Source organism: Dendropsophus ebraccatus, unplaced genomic scaffold, assembly GCF_027789765.1.
Source record: "Dendropsophus ebraccatus isolate aDenEbr1 unplaced genomic scaffold, aDenEbr1.pat pat_scaffold_691_ctg1, whole genome shotgun sequence".
Lineage (NCBI taxonomy): Eukaryota > Metazoa > Chordata > Amphibia > Anura > Hylidae > Dendropsophus > Dendropsophus ebraccatus.
In genome coordinates this window covers 65,477-79,535 of record NW_027210290.1, presented here as the reverse complement: position 1 = coordinate 79,535, position 14,059 = coordinate 65,477, and the positions used below count along the sequence as shown (strand labels likewise).

The 14,059-nt window shown below is 40.3% G+C and overlaps 1 protein-coding gene across 1 annotated transcript; it reads left to right on the top strand.

The window, feature by feature from the left end:
* Window positions 1–1,050: 1,050 nt before the first annotated feature.
* On the top strand, window positions 1,051–13,070 carry LOC138778799 (engulfment and cell motility protein 1-like; the record flags this gene model as incomplete). The annotated part of the gene is made up of 4 exons (XM_069956534.1): window positions 1,051–1,158; window positions 8,040–8,122; window positions 10,004–10,081; window positions 11,204–13,070. Coding segments are annotated over 4 exons (470 nt in total), but the record flags the coding sequence as incomplete, so codon positions are not given.
* Between the last annotated feature and the right edge of the window lie 989 nt (window positions 13,071–14,059).

Here is a 14,059-nt window from a genome sequence, read left to right as displayed (position 1 = left end):
CATGTGTCAAAGACACTTTCCCAAGCTCCTGAAGTCGTGAGGGCTGAAATGCCTCCTCACTCCCCCTCCCATCCCTGTACCTGCTTAACTGACAGTCAAGACTCAGTTTTGAGCACCAAGCCCTGTTTTCTTCCTGTTCTAACGATATGCAAACATATCGTGTGTGTGCAGGTATGACAAGTCACTTCCATGAGCGGAGAGCAGCGGAGGAGCGTGCGCATTCTCATTCACTCACAGCGGGACACTGAGCACGGTGGGATTCCTCCGTATTTGCTCAGTGTGAACATACCCTTAGGCTACGTTCACACGTAGCAAAACTAGTGGAATGCCATTAGCCTCCTTCTCATAATGGTAGTCTTTGGGAGGCGCACGCTGCTGCTCTCCGCGCGCTGAAGAATGAACATAGCCTCCCTCTCATAATGGGAGTCTAACGGCATTCCACAGCGGACAATTCCGCTAGTTTTGCTATGTGTGAACGGGGCCTTAGGGAGCCAACATGGTTTTTGTCATGTCAGAGATCTTTTGTCATACCAAGATATAAAGCTGACCATACACATAGAAAAATTAAAGCCAACAGTAGCCAAAAAAACCCTTAAGGCCCTATTCCACCAACAGATCTGACGACAGATTATCTGCCAAAGATTTGAAGCCAAACCCAGGAACGGACTATAAACAGAGATCAGGTCATAAAGGAAAGACTGGATTTCTCCTCTTTTCAAATCCACTCCTGGGTTTGGCTTAAAATCTTTGGCAGATAATCTGTCGTCAGATCTGTTGGTGGAATAGGACCTTTACAGAGGTTTGTAACTGATTTTTAGTCACGGGTATTTGCAACAAATCTCACGTGTGAATTCAACCTTTCACTGAAACTGATCCATAGAAAGCTTGCTCATATAATCAGGGAGGCTCTAGTCATGAAAGGGCAGTTGTGCCTAATAAGGTGGCGATTTTTTTTTATGTATAACATTTTATAAGAAAAATTATTCTCTGTATATTCCCTGTTTACTTGTTTTTTAACATTATTTGGTTTGGTTTTTGTCTGTTCTACAGATAAATTTTGGTATTGTCGTCTATCACCCAATCATAAAGTATTACACTATGGAGACTTAGAGGAGAGTCCTCAAGGAGAGGTTCCCCATGACAATTTGCAGGACAAATGTAAGTAATCTATTTTCATTGTTACAAAACCTATGTGTTTATAATTTATGTTTAACTATACTGGTTATGCAGCCAGCTGTACTAAAACTGATGATGTAGTTTAGTCCTTAAAGGGTATTACAGATTCATCACCCCTTTAAGTTCAAGTTATCAAGGATTATAAAAAAACGCAACTACCTTCTTGTAACAACACCTGTCCTCAGGTTATATGTGGTTTTATAATTCAGCTCCATTCACTTCAAAGGAAGAGTGCTGCAAAACCAAACCCAAAACTGAGAGCCAGAGTGGCAATGTTTCTGGAAGAAAGTGGCCATATTTTTTTTATACCCCTTTAATTGTTACCATGCTCCTTCTTTACTGCAATAGACACTGCTGAGAGGTAACAATAAAACAAGTGACAGATGAAGTGAATATTATTGATTACTGTGCCACAATGCACCTGTCAGGGTTGGGATATATTGAGCAGCATTAAACAGATACCAGACCTAGAAGTTATTGTTTTGAAAGCTGGAAAACACTAACAAAGGCCAAATTGTGCTGGTGAGACAACTTGGTCAAAGCATCTGCAAAACGGCTAGTCCAGTGGGGTGTTCATGAAAGTGTGCAATAGTTAATATCTACCAAAATTAGTCCAAACAACAGTCTGTGAGATAGCAGCAAGGTCATGTGTGATACAGGCTTATAGATGTGTGTGTAATTCATGAGACTTAAAGAACCTGCTGCTATTCTCTTGTTAGATACCTCAGGACATCTTCAGAGGTCTTGTGGTGGTTATTCCATAATGGACCAGAGCTGTTTTGGTGTCGGAGATGGTTTATTGGTTTTATGGCCAGGGCTGTATTTGCCACTAGGTGCCCAGAGGTTTTTGCCTAGAGAGGCAGGGTTGAGGATGGGTAACCAATGTTCCCATTAAGCTGGAGCCACTGCTAAGTGGAATGGCAAGAGAGCTGGGCAATGTTAAAACAAAGCTGGGCAAACACAGGAACGCTGGTACCTTAGTCTAAAAGATAATGTGGCATAGCAAAATTAAATCTAGTGGAACACATTCACATGGACATCTGTTGCAGGTTTAATGCAATATTTAGAAGTGTAGTGATATTGGTTTACAAAGCATCATCCAGTGACTCAAAGGGGGCTTAATTTTCCTTTAATTTCCTTAATTTTTGTATATGCATTAGGCTGGCACCACCTCTATGTCCTTCCTCCCCACCCTCCTCATTATTAGGAATGATCCAGGAACATTTACTGCTGTTTGAGCTTTGCACAGGTGTATTAACAATCCAGCCCATGTTCATTATGCACACGGAAGGGGAATAGGAAGCAATCCGCCTGGAGTATTCCTAATGATGAGGAGGGTGGGTAGGAAGGACAGAGAGGGTGTGCCAGCCTAATGCATATACAAATGTAAGCCCCCGGCCGTTAGACACAGCGCTGCCAGATTAAAAGTTGTTTTTATCACTATAACTGCATCCCCTGCCGAACGGACCCCAGGACAGATCTTGGATTAAAAGCAGCTATCTGAAGTGGTTTGGGGGGTCAGATTGTGGGTAGGGAGTCGCTTTATAAGCTGCGTGGCTGCCTGCCGCACAGCTGAAGGGGAACACTGGGGGTAACACTTGTGAGGAAGTGGAGAATAAACGTCCCTACTTTGCTTGAATCCTTAATTACCAGCGAACTTTTAGCCACATGCTGATCATGATGTTGATTTGTGATTGATCTCACCACTTTCTGTGTATGGGGATGAGATCCACAGTAATTCTGCAACTGTAAATCTGCATGTAGAGTAGTTTGTGTTGTGTTTCGGTCACAATGTTGATGTATGTGGAATGGGGTTCATTTTGGCCAAGTCCCCAAGGCAGCAGGAGCTGTAAATATGATGCTGCTTATACAGTATAAGGCTGCGTTCACACTATGTATATTTCAGTCAGTATATGTATATTTCAGTCAGTATTGCAACCAAAACCAGGAGTGGATTAAAAACACAGAAAGGATCTGTTCACACAATGTTGAAATTGAGTGGATGGCCGCCATTTAATGACAAATATTTGCTGTTATTTTAAAACAATGGCTGTTATATTTAAATAATGCCAGTTATTTACTGTTATATGGCGGCCATCCACTCAATTTCAACATTGTGTGGACAGATCCTTTCTGTGTTTTTAATCCACTCCTGGTTTTTGTTGCAATACTGACTGAAATATACTGACTGAAATATACGTAGTGTGAACGCAGCCTAAGTCATCAATGCTCTCTGTAGCTACATAAGCAATTTGATGCCACGGTAATATACAGCTCATAGCAAGTCTTTTTAGTTGCTCTGACAGCAAGAATACCAGCTAAACATGATTGCATGATGGAACAAGGGTATAGTGCTAGAAAGAAAACGGAGGAGGTGTTTTGATCCATTTTGGTACATTGTATTACTATGTTGGCAATATATCGAGATGTGCCGTATGTTTCTGACGTCACAAATCCACCTGTAATTGTAGTGATTACTGGTTATATAACTATCAATGTGATACGTACTTCATTGTAATTCTTAAGTATCTATGTACTGTATGTGGAAAAAGCAGGATGTCAGTGCCTCACAGCATAGGCCATAGCATAGGCCTACTTGCTTCAGTAAGCTTTAGCAGTATTTCTGAATACTCTTGGAAGCTGAAATTACCTTTACCAAACCAGCACAATTATGTACATCCTGGGAAAAAGGGAGAGAGCTGCAGTGACTACAAATGTGCATGTAATATATCCTCACCTAATGGATTGTTGTCGCTATTTTCTGCAACAGTGCCTCTATTTAATTGTTCCTGCGAAATTTCATTGGTGCCTGCCAAAATAAATAAATATAGGAGAGAGCTTTAATGTGTTGATGAAAGGTGACGTTACCGGTTTTCTAAGAAATAGTTGAAAGGAGGAACGGCCAGTGTGAAAGCTTTGCCTTTCTTGTAGTATCAGTGTATTATTTACTCATAGAGCGGGTAAAATACATTTTCCTTGACTACAGAACTGAAGTCATGAGTAACATGATATTTTTTTTGGATGCTACCAGGTCAGATGCATTTATTTTTCATTATATATCAATTTTATGGGCATTAAACTATGCAATAAAACTGCAGTATCTACAGTATGGGTTCATTTGGCTGAAATACAACTGTATTCTTAAAGAGGATGTAGGAAGAGGATGTAAAGAGGATGGAGGAATCCCCCGCCCCTGTATGATGCGGCTCCATTCATTCTAATGAAGCCGCGTCATAGAGGGGAGGGAATTCCTCCCACTGGGGTGGGATGGGCCAGCCCGCCTCCTGTGCTTCAGCTCCGGCCCAGGACCCATGGATAGAACTGTCGTACACGGGATCCGGGGCTCGGTTCAAAAAACGGACTGCGGCACCGGCTTCCCTGTGCCTGTACCTGATAGTACATCCTCTTTAAGACCTGTTGTACTGTAGCGGCACCTCAGAACATAGTAGCAGTATTGACATTGATAAAAGATTTTATGCCTATCTGGGATAGACATCTAAAACATATGATCTAAGGAAAGAAAATAAATAAAAGTAGACTGGATGGACCTTGTGGTTTTTAAGAAAATAAGTGCCCCTGTATACTAAATAATGAGAATTAGTTTCCTTATTGTACAAACACTTTGGAATTAAAGGACGACTCCAACTTTTTTTTCTCCTTAATTAACACACATTACAAAGTTATATAACTTTATAATGTGTGTTAATTAGCTTTCTGGCTCTGTTTTACACAGCTCAAGAACCATGCAGCAAGGACTACACGGACATAGTACATAGTATAGAAAATAATAAAGCAATACTTTACCTCCCAACACTCCCCATTGTCAGTCCAGCTTCTCCATACTTTCACACAACGTATAATTTCATTAAACAATGGCCATAGTTGCAGTTTTGCAACCACAGCTGTTATTTAATGAAATTGTAGGTTGCTTTAAAAGGTTACTCCAGCGGGGGGGCTATTTTGGGATCTGGCCAGGGATGAGGTGGCTAAGAGAAAAGATGTGCACTCACCTCCCCGGATCCAGCGGCGGGTCCCGTATCGCGGCGCTCCGGTCCCCGGTTCCCGGCTGCTTCCTGGTGTCTGACGCGGGTTCGAGACGTGACGTCTCAAGTCCGCTCAGCTAGTCAGTGACAGAGACGGGATCCGTTTCAAGTCTGCTCAGATCCCACCTCTGTCACTGACTGGCTAAGCGGACTTGAGACGTCACTTCTCGAGCCCGCATCAGACACCAGGAAGCGGACGGGAACGGGGACCGGAGCACCGCGATACGGTACCCGCTGCTGGATCCGGGAAGGTGAGCGGACGTCTTTTCTCTCAGCCACCTTCTCCCTGGCCAGGTCCCAAAATAGCCCCTGCGCTGGAGTACCCTTTAATTACTATGGAATCCCGGCTGGAGTGTATACACTCCACCCAAGATTCCTTGCAGCCGCGTTGAAAACTGACAGTTTTGTGCGTCTACTATTCATTGAATAGAGGCCGCACAGGACTGACAGAGCAGACGATGTAAAGTGCAGCTCCGGCTGCACTTTACATTGTCAACTATGGTTAATTGGAATGCAGACACACTCGTATGTGCCCACATCCCAATTAAAAACAAAGTTCACTTACACCGGCTGTTCTGTAACACGGCTGTGTCACAGAATGACCGATGTCATAAGGTGTGTGAACCCGGCCTATAACTGTATTATTTTCTATACACTTTCATCGGCCACCAATCTCACACCTCCTATTACATAAAACGATGCGCAGTCAGCAGCCAATGATTTTTTAACTTTATTACACGGGTGATATCTGCACGATTCTGCTTGCCAGCAGCTGTCAGGTTTTAGAACTGGCATAAATCCCTCTAACCATTGTTTTTTTACAATTGCCCGTGTGCAAATGGTGTAGTGTATTAAGAAACTCTGATAAAATGGGAATGATGCAGCTAGAGATTGCTGGTTTTCGCTGTTCTTTATCTTATGCACGATGCATTATTCATTTTGGTACAATAACATGTAAAAAGACTCACTGTAGTGTATAATCTATTTTTATTATTCTGCATATAATCTCTCTCCAGTTAAAACATGTCGGGGCTTATGAGGATAAAAATAAAAGATTTTCAATGGATTTCCAGCCTAATGTAATTACTGCTGGGAGCTTGGCATCTGCTGTAAACATAAATGCAGGTCCTTGTGCATGTAAAATTAATCTGACTGTTTTTGTTGATTGAAACTATAGTGCATTGAATCTCAAATCGCAGAAATAAATAATGGAAAAATATCGAATATTATGCGATATCCCCTGCGGCCATACAAATCATTGTCATTGTTCTTTAGGATTAATAGTTCTGAAAGAGGCTTATCGGCAATTAGTTCACAATAACAAATAATATAAGGATTTCTAGAACCCCTGCCGTAGAGTATTTGGAAGTTACTCCTATAAAATGTACAAAATGTCACTCCACGATTGTCACAAGTCTCACAGGATGGTAAAATCCTAATGTGTGTGCATTGTATGTGCTTTGGAGCAGATTATGGGTTGGTTAATGTGTCATCTAAAGGTCATACATTTCTGCTCTCGGCCTTGCCCATCGTGCTTGGTTGTAAGAGTTGTAGTGATAAAAATATCTGTATTTGTCAAAAATCAATCATCCGGTTTTCACACTCCCAGGACAATGTTAAGCTATGACTGGGAATGTTTGAAATGTTTGGTACATTGCTGTTATCATTTACGGAACATCTGTCAGGTAGAAAAGATGTGCTTACATGGCTACATAGCTGCTGTATGTAAACAGTGAGACTATCCATACCTTTATTGTGGTTGTCTGAGGCTGCAATCCCCTCACAAGATGTTCCTCATTACCGCTCCTTATTGTACTGAAGGCCGCTGGCCACGCCTCTATGACACATTACAGCTGTAATAAAAACCATCTCTTTAGGTGATTGCAGCATTAGACAACTACAATAACAGATAATGACAATAGTTTCACTGCTTGCATAGCTATGTAACCATATAAGCAGTTTGGGACATCTTTCTTATGCAGACTTTGCCATCTTCCTTTGTCACCTACAGAACAGCAATGTTCAGCTTGTTGCCATTTGGTATAAATCAAAAAAAAAATCGTAAAAGGTATTACTTTGGTGCAATGCATTGTGGGAAATGTATTTTTCTACTTGATAGTAAAGCAATAAAAAAATAAAAAATAAAAAAAGCACTGTGTCTGATATTTTCAGGCCTGAGTATATCTCACAGTGCACAGTCTGTTTCACAAACAGCCCGTGCCCACTTGCCCTATTAAAGCATATAGACCTTATAGGCGGGGTCTGCCATTTGGAAAACCACCTGTTAGCCAGAATACAGACCCTCTCATTGAGAGCAGCACCTTTTTAGCAGACTCGACATGTTGTTCAACTAAAAGGCCACCCTATAATACTACATTTCCCTCAGTGGGGAAATTGTGTGGCTGGCTGCGGATTTGCCTGAAAAATGAGTGGCTTGCCATGAGTGGGCCCACAAAGATCAGCTTCTCATCATGATGCCTGCATGTCTAATAGGTGTTCTCTGGTGAGACGACCCCCTTCATGCTAAATGTGGCTTTGTAAGCAAATCTAAAATGAAAATGAATTCTAATGTAACTTCTTTAATAAAAGCGCGAGTAAAATATCTATAAATTCTTCTTATGACTTAAGCAGACGTAGATTCGGCAGTGTTCAATGAAAGCATTTCAAGCTGTGTAAATTGTTCCCTAAAGTATTTTCTCAGCTTCCTAACAGCATTATAAGGGCTCAGCTGTAAGTTGGGTTTTGACTGTCTAAAGTGGCATCTCCCTGTGCAGCATTATACGTATTCATGTTAAGTTAAGTTTTCTTGTCTCCATATAGTGCCTGTAGCAGACATTAAAGCAATATTGACTGGTAAGGACTGTCCTCACATGAAGGAGAAAGGCGCCCTCAAGCAGAATAAGGTGAGATGTCTGGAAAGTATATCATTGTAATATTCAGTAAAGTGCGCTTCTCCTGCCTCCTTCTAGTGATTCATCATAGCTCCTTGTGTCTTCCCGGTGGCACAATTTATGTCACTTTGTTAGGCTAGTCTATAATTAACAGATGACATGTATAGTTGCCTTGAAGCTTTCATAGTCAGATAATTATACTGTGAGCATCTGAAGTGTCAGGATCCATAGTGCTAATGGAAAAAGTGCTGCTTCATAGCCAATCACTTTTTATATTAAAAAATGAACAAATCCAAGAAAAAATGAAATAGGTTTACATTTGCAACAACGGCCCTGATTAATTCAAAAGATACTTTCCATTGATAATAATTGGAATCACACTGACATCATAGTTTTGTGCGGCCACTATTCATTAAATAGCGGCCACACAACCCTGATGGAGATTGCAGCTTCGGCTGCATTTTCATTGTGTGCAATATTAAATTTGGGATGCGCCCGCATACCAATTCAATAGAAATAAAGTTTATCCATCTGGTAGTGCAGTACCGACCAAGATAAGCTTTGCTGACACCGGTCGTTCTGTGACATGGCCGGGTCACAGAACAGATGGTGTCATACGTTGTGTGAACGTAGCCTTAAACTGTAAAATAATCAGGTATGGTTTTTTTACCTAGTTATCGAGACTGGTCGTAGACTGTCTCTTTTTGGTTTGAATACCCAGCAATCATTCCATAGACAAGCCTTTGTTCATCGGATTATTAAATCTTTTATCACCTTAAAAAAATCCTTGTTTATTAGTCACACATCTCCACATGCAATAGGGGATACATAGCTGACAAATGATGGAAGTAAAGGGCCAAACAAATGGTCCAGCAATTTGCTGTGCAGCCTTGCCACACGATTGTCGAGCCATGTAAAAGGCTCTTTAAACAAGCACAAAGATTGGCCTGTCTAAAAGGGCTATGCTTATACAGTGTAGTTTGATGGATCAACAAGATCTGTGAGAGACAGTTGATTCTGGTATTCAGGACCTCCTCCAGTATGTCACTCTACAGCACTAATATTTTGGTGGGGGAGTACAGTTAATAGGTTACTGAGGCCCATGAGGATTCATCATGGGCCTCATCCTCAGTCTTCATTTGTATCTAGATATGGAATAGCTATCATAGCTCTACTTTAAACCCATGTCTGTCTTTCAATTTGGGGATATTTTGAGTTTTAATTAAAAGATACATTGAAGGATGTAAATTTCTCTGCAGGGGGCGGTGCATTGCTGATAAATGCAACAATTAAAGGGGTTTTCCACTCAAACATAACTTTTCATATATTGCTTCCCATAGTGAGACTAACAATTCATTTCATGCTTGATATTATCTTGCCAGTCTCCTTATCCCAGTTCTGAACTGCTGCTTTCTGCTGAAGAGACAAAAACTCTGTGTGAGAGCTTTTCTTTCCATCCCCTCCTCTTCCTCCCTCCCTTCCAACAAGGCTTATGTAAACAAGTCCCTATCTGCAACTTTGTAGCAACTTTGTAATGTGAGAGGATTAGTCACAGTGAAATCATCACAACTTGACCTCAGATTAACCCTCCCAGCATTACAAAGTTGCACATACAGCCTACCAGGGACTTGTTTACATTAGCCTCCTTGGAAAGGAGGGGGGAGATGGAGACTGAGAAAAAAGCTAATACACACTTTTTGTTGTGTCTTCAGCAGAAAACAGCAGCTCAGAACTGGGGTAAGGAGACTGAATAACAAGTATGGAATGAATTTCTAGTCTCACTATGGACAGCAACATATGAAAAGTTATGTTTGAGTGGACCACTGTATTAACACCAATGTCTGGGCTTTGAGTGGTTTCTTCTCATATATACATATATTATTCTTTCTATAGGAGGTGCTTGAGTTGGCATTTTCTATCATGTATGATTCCAACTGCCAGTTAAATTTCATTGCTCCTGATAAACATGAGGTAAGTGAATAAAAAAAATTACAAAATCCCATGCCAGCCTACCTAACGTACTTCATACACCAGGAGATTTCAACTGGTTAAATAAACTTTCCTTTACCGTTCATTGATAAGCGCTGCGGAACCGTTTGGCGCGATACAAATAAATATTAGTAGTAGTAATAGCAGTATTAGTATGCTGTATAAATAAAAAGTAGATTTTGTACATTTTAAAACTTTAGAATTTTATCAATGGCTTTAGCTTTATAGAATTCTTCTTTGTACTTTTTTGCCAAGAGGTTATATAATGTATTCACTACACTGTCAGTAAAGTGCTTTATCACAGTCCCCTGTGATTACACAGCTTCAGTGCATGACCCCTCATTCAAGGCACTTCCATAATGCATCTCCCTCGGGTACCGGGCTCTAAAATGATGCCTTCCTTATCTAGGGTACAAAGATAATCAGCGCCATTGTTATGTTTCCAAATGGAAATCAGCCAGCAATTATCATTTAGGGCACGCATAGGAGCAGATGTGCTAAATGCAGGTGACTCTGGGGGCTGATATCAGTGGCAATACTAAGACTGTCATATTACTGCTTGAAATTGTACATTTACAACAGCCAAGAGATTGCAGTTCGCATTTACTAGAGGTCACACTTGAGGGCAAATGGTCCTAACAGAATAGTTTGACATGTCGCCTTGTAGCTCTAAAGTAATATACTATGTATCATTTTAGTTAGAAATTTTTCAGGCAAAGCATAAAATTGAACACATATAGTACCAGCAAGTGAGAAGCTTTTAATAGCGGGACGTGCAGCCATGTTAGTTTTCACTTTGTAAATTCACAGTGACTTATGGTAAACTAGACGGTATAATCATGTATAAGCTGACTTTATTTACTACAGTAGGTCTGTTAGTTTTGCATTGTTTTAGTCGAGCAGAGTTATGGGATATATGTTATCCATTAGAGAATTGATCTCCAACCTTTGGCTTCTAACTGCCTATAACTGACTGTTGGGATATGCTTGACGTGTATGTGACAGCTGAAGAGCCACTAGTTGGAAAGCATCACATTAAAGATTGGATGATTGCACTGTATGTATTGCCATAACTCATCCATTATATCTTTTCTTCCTCTGCAGTATTGTATTTGGACAGATGGACTTAATGCATTACTTGGAAAAGACATGGTCAGTGACCAAACCCGAAATGACATGGACACATTGCTTAGCATGGAAATAAAACTCCGCCTTCTAGACCTGGAAAATATACAAATTCCTGATGTACCACCTCCTATTCCAAAGGAACCTAGCAACTACGATTTTGTGTATGACTGCAACTGAGAATAACACTTCGGAACTCCTATTTCAACTGGAATTACTGAAACTGGATACTGAAATGAGACTTGAGACATTCCCTGACTTAACTAAAGTCTTTCCAAATCTGAGGCCACTTTAGTTGGCCAACACACCTGGCACAATATTCGAGTTACACATTATAAAAGTCTAATGGCATGAAAAATCTTAAAACAACATGCCCATCTTTCTAATGCTTTAAATGACACAATGACTATGACTCCACCTGAAATGCGTGGTGCCCTTAGCTTTATGTCCTGGAGCTATAGAATGAACAGACATTATTGTCCATACGGTTTCTGACTCTGATGAGACATGCAGTAGGCACAGAAAAAGGCTACTGATGGTCTGTAAACTGCTTATTAGCATTGCATTTTCTTCTTTTTTCTTTCCTAACCCTCTCACTAGTTAAGTAGATATCTAGTTGGATTAGAAGTAGTCAAATGACTAGCTTGGTGTTGAATAGTGCAGTCACTGTGTCACCGACAGACTCTATTTCTCTTTTTAGAAAGCGATGACTACACATTAGAGATGACTAAGATATTCTTCTGCCATGTATTTATAAAATTGCAGACTTGTGCCCTGAAGTAGGCAGTTGAGTTTGCAAGCAATGCACACTGTAATGACATATCATACAGTATGACAAAGAATCAATGCATTTATTTGTAAGAGACCAGACAGCGGCTTCGTCTGCTGGTCACTACAGTTAGGTAGTCTGTAGGTGGCAATATCCATGTTCTATCAGTAGATAGCCCCATCAATAAGACTTGTTTAGCACATCCTATGCGCAGAAGGTTCGTATGGTTTCTAGCTCTGGGATCGTAAGTGTTATATCGGGGTATAATAGGCTTTGATTTCAGGAAAATATCTTGCAGTTTGTTTCATTCTAATTTAATAAAATCAACTAACAGTATACATTATAGTGAAGATCACTGTGACTTTTTCTAACACACCTCACATATCACCGTCAAGACCTTTAACAGGACTTAGGCTGAGTTCATATGTATGTTTTCTGTGCAGAAGTGATGATTTTTAAGAGATTATTTTACAATTCGAGTTAGAAAAAGGTGTTTTTCTGACTAACAGTGCTGCTCTTGGAGTGAATCTGGTAGTGCAGCTAAGCTCCAATGCTTCATGTTAATACAATACCAGACTCAGTTTATAGACAATAGTGGCGCTGTTGCCAGCAGCAAAAATTCAACCTTTTAAAAAATAAAAATATTTTTTTTTATATAACCCTTAAAGCATAAAGTTGGATTGTTATATGGCCCATGAAATGTTCAGCAAAGAATACGACTCGTTGCTTTAAATTATCATATCACCTATGCTTTTCTATGTTTCCAAGGTTCACCTGATCCAGATCGGCTCTTTTTTACAAATATAAACACCATACAGTTATTTTCCCATTAGTTAGGCAGAAATGTGGATTAGCTTACTAACTGTATTTTTTTTAATGCAGGGCAATGTATCAGTGGAAAGATGATTTATTAGTTGTGTTTAGCGTGAAGTTAAAAAAAAGTTTAAGTATAATGCATTTCACAATTTACTGTCTTGGATTTTCTATTTATTTAATATATGCGAGAAATTTCATCCAGTGACCTGGAAAGGATGTACATATTTATCTCAGTTCATAATAAACTGTATGTGGCTTTTCCTGTGTGTCTACTTCTGTCTACTTTGTGATGAAGTTTTCACTTTACAGATTTGAAGAGTATACCGAACAGTAGTGGTGGATTATAATAGGGGCGTTCTGGGCGGCAGCCCGGGGCCCTGAGCTCCTGGGGGGCCCATGACCACCCAAAAAGACTTATACTTTCAGTGGTTTACTGTCTCCTGGCTACACTTCTGCCATGATTTGCAAAAAATCACTTTTTTTATGGCAATTTTGCACAAATCAGGGCATCATGACATTATCTATCCTGTACTATGAACGCCAGGCTAGTGCTGCCATAGTTACAGTGGGGTGGGGGGGGGGCCCAGGCTTGGTGAACAGCCCAGGGCCTATGGTAAAGTTATTCCGCCCCTGATACCGAATGTAAAGGCTTTTTATCCTTGTCTGATTATTGGGAAACTGAGTGTTCCTGGAAATACCTGTTCCTGATTATTGTCTAGCCAATAGACGAGCATAAGCTTGTTTGTTGGCCAATTGGATCTTTTGTGCAGCCTTTAAGTTATTGTACACTAAGAATTTAACTTCTTAAGGACGGGGCCAATTTTCGTTTTTGCGCTTTCGTTTTTTCCTCCATGTGCTTAAAAGGCCATAGCACTTGCATTTTTACACCTAGAGACCCACATCAGCCCTTATTTTTTGCGTCACTAATTGTACTTTGCAATGACAGGCTGAATTTTTGCATAAAGTACTCTGCGAAACCAGGAAAAAATTCAATGTGTGGTGAAATTGAACAAAAAAATGCATTTCTTTTATTTGGGGGGTATTTGTTTTTGCGCCATTCGCCCAGGGGTAAAACTGATGCATGTTCCTCAAGTCGTTACAATTACAACGATATATAACATGTATCTACAAAAAATTGGATCGACACCCGTATAAAAATTAAACAACTTTATTTCTAGCAAAGAACACACAATAAAAACAACAAGAGGCAATACCAAACATGAAAATAATCCAGACCATGTGATTGGGAA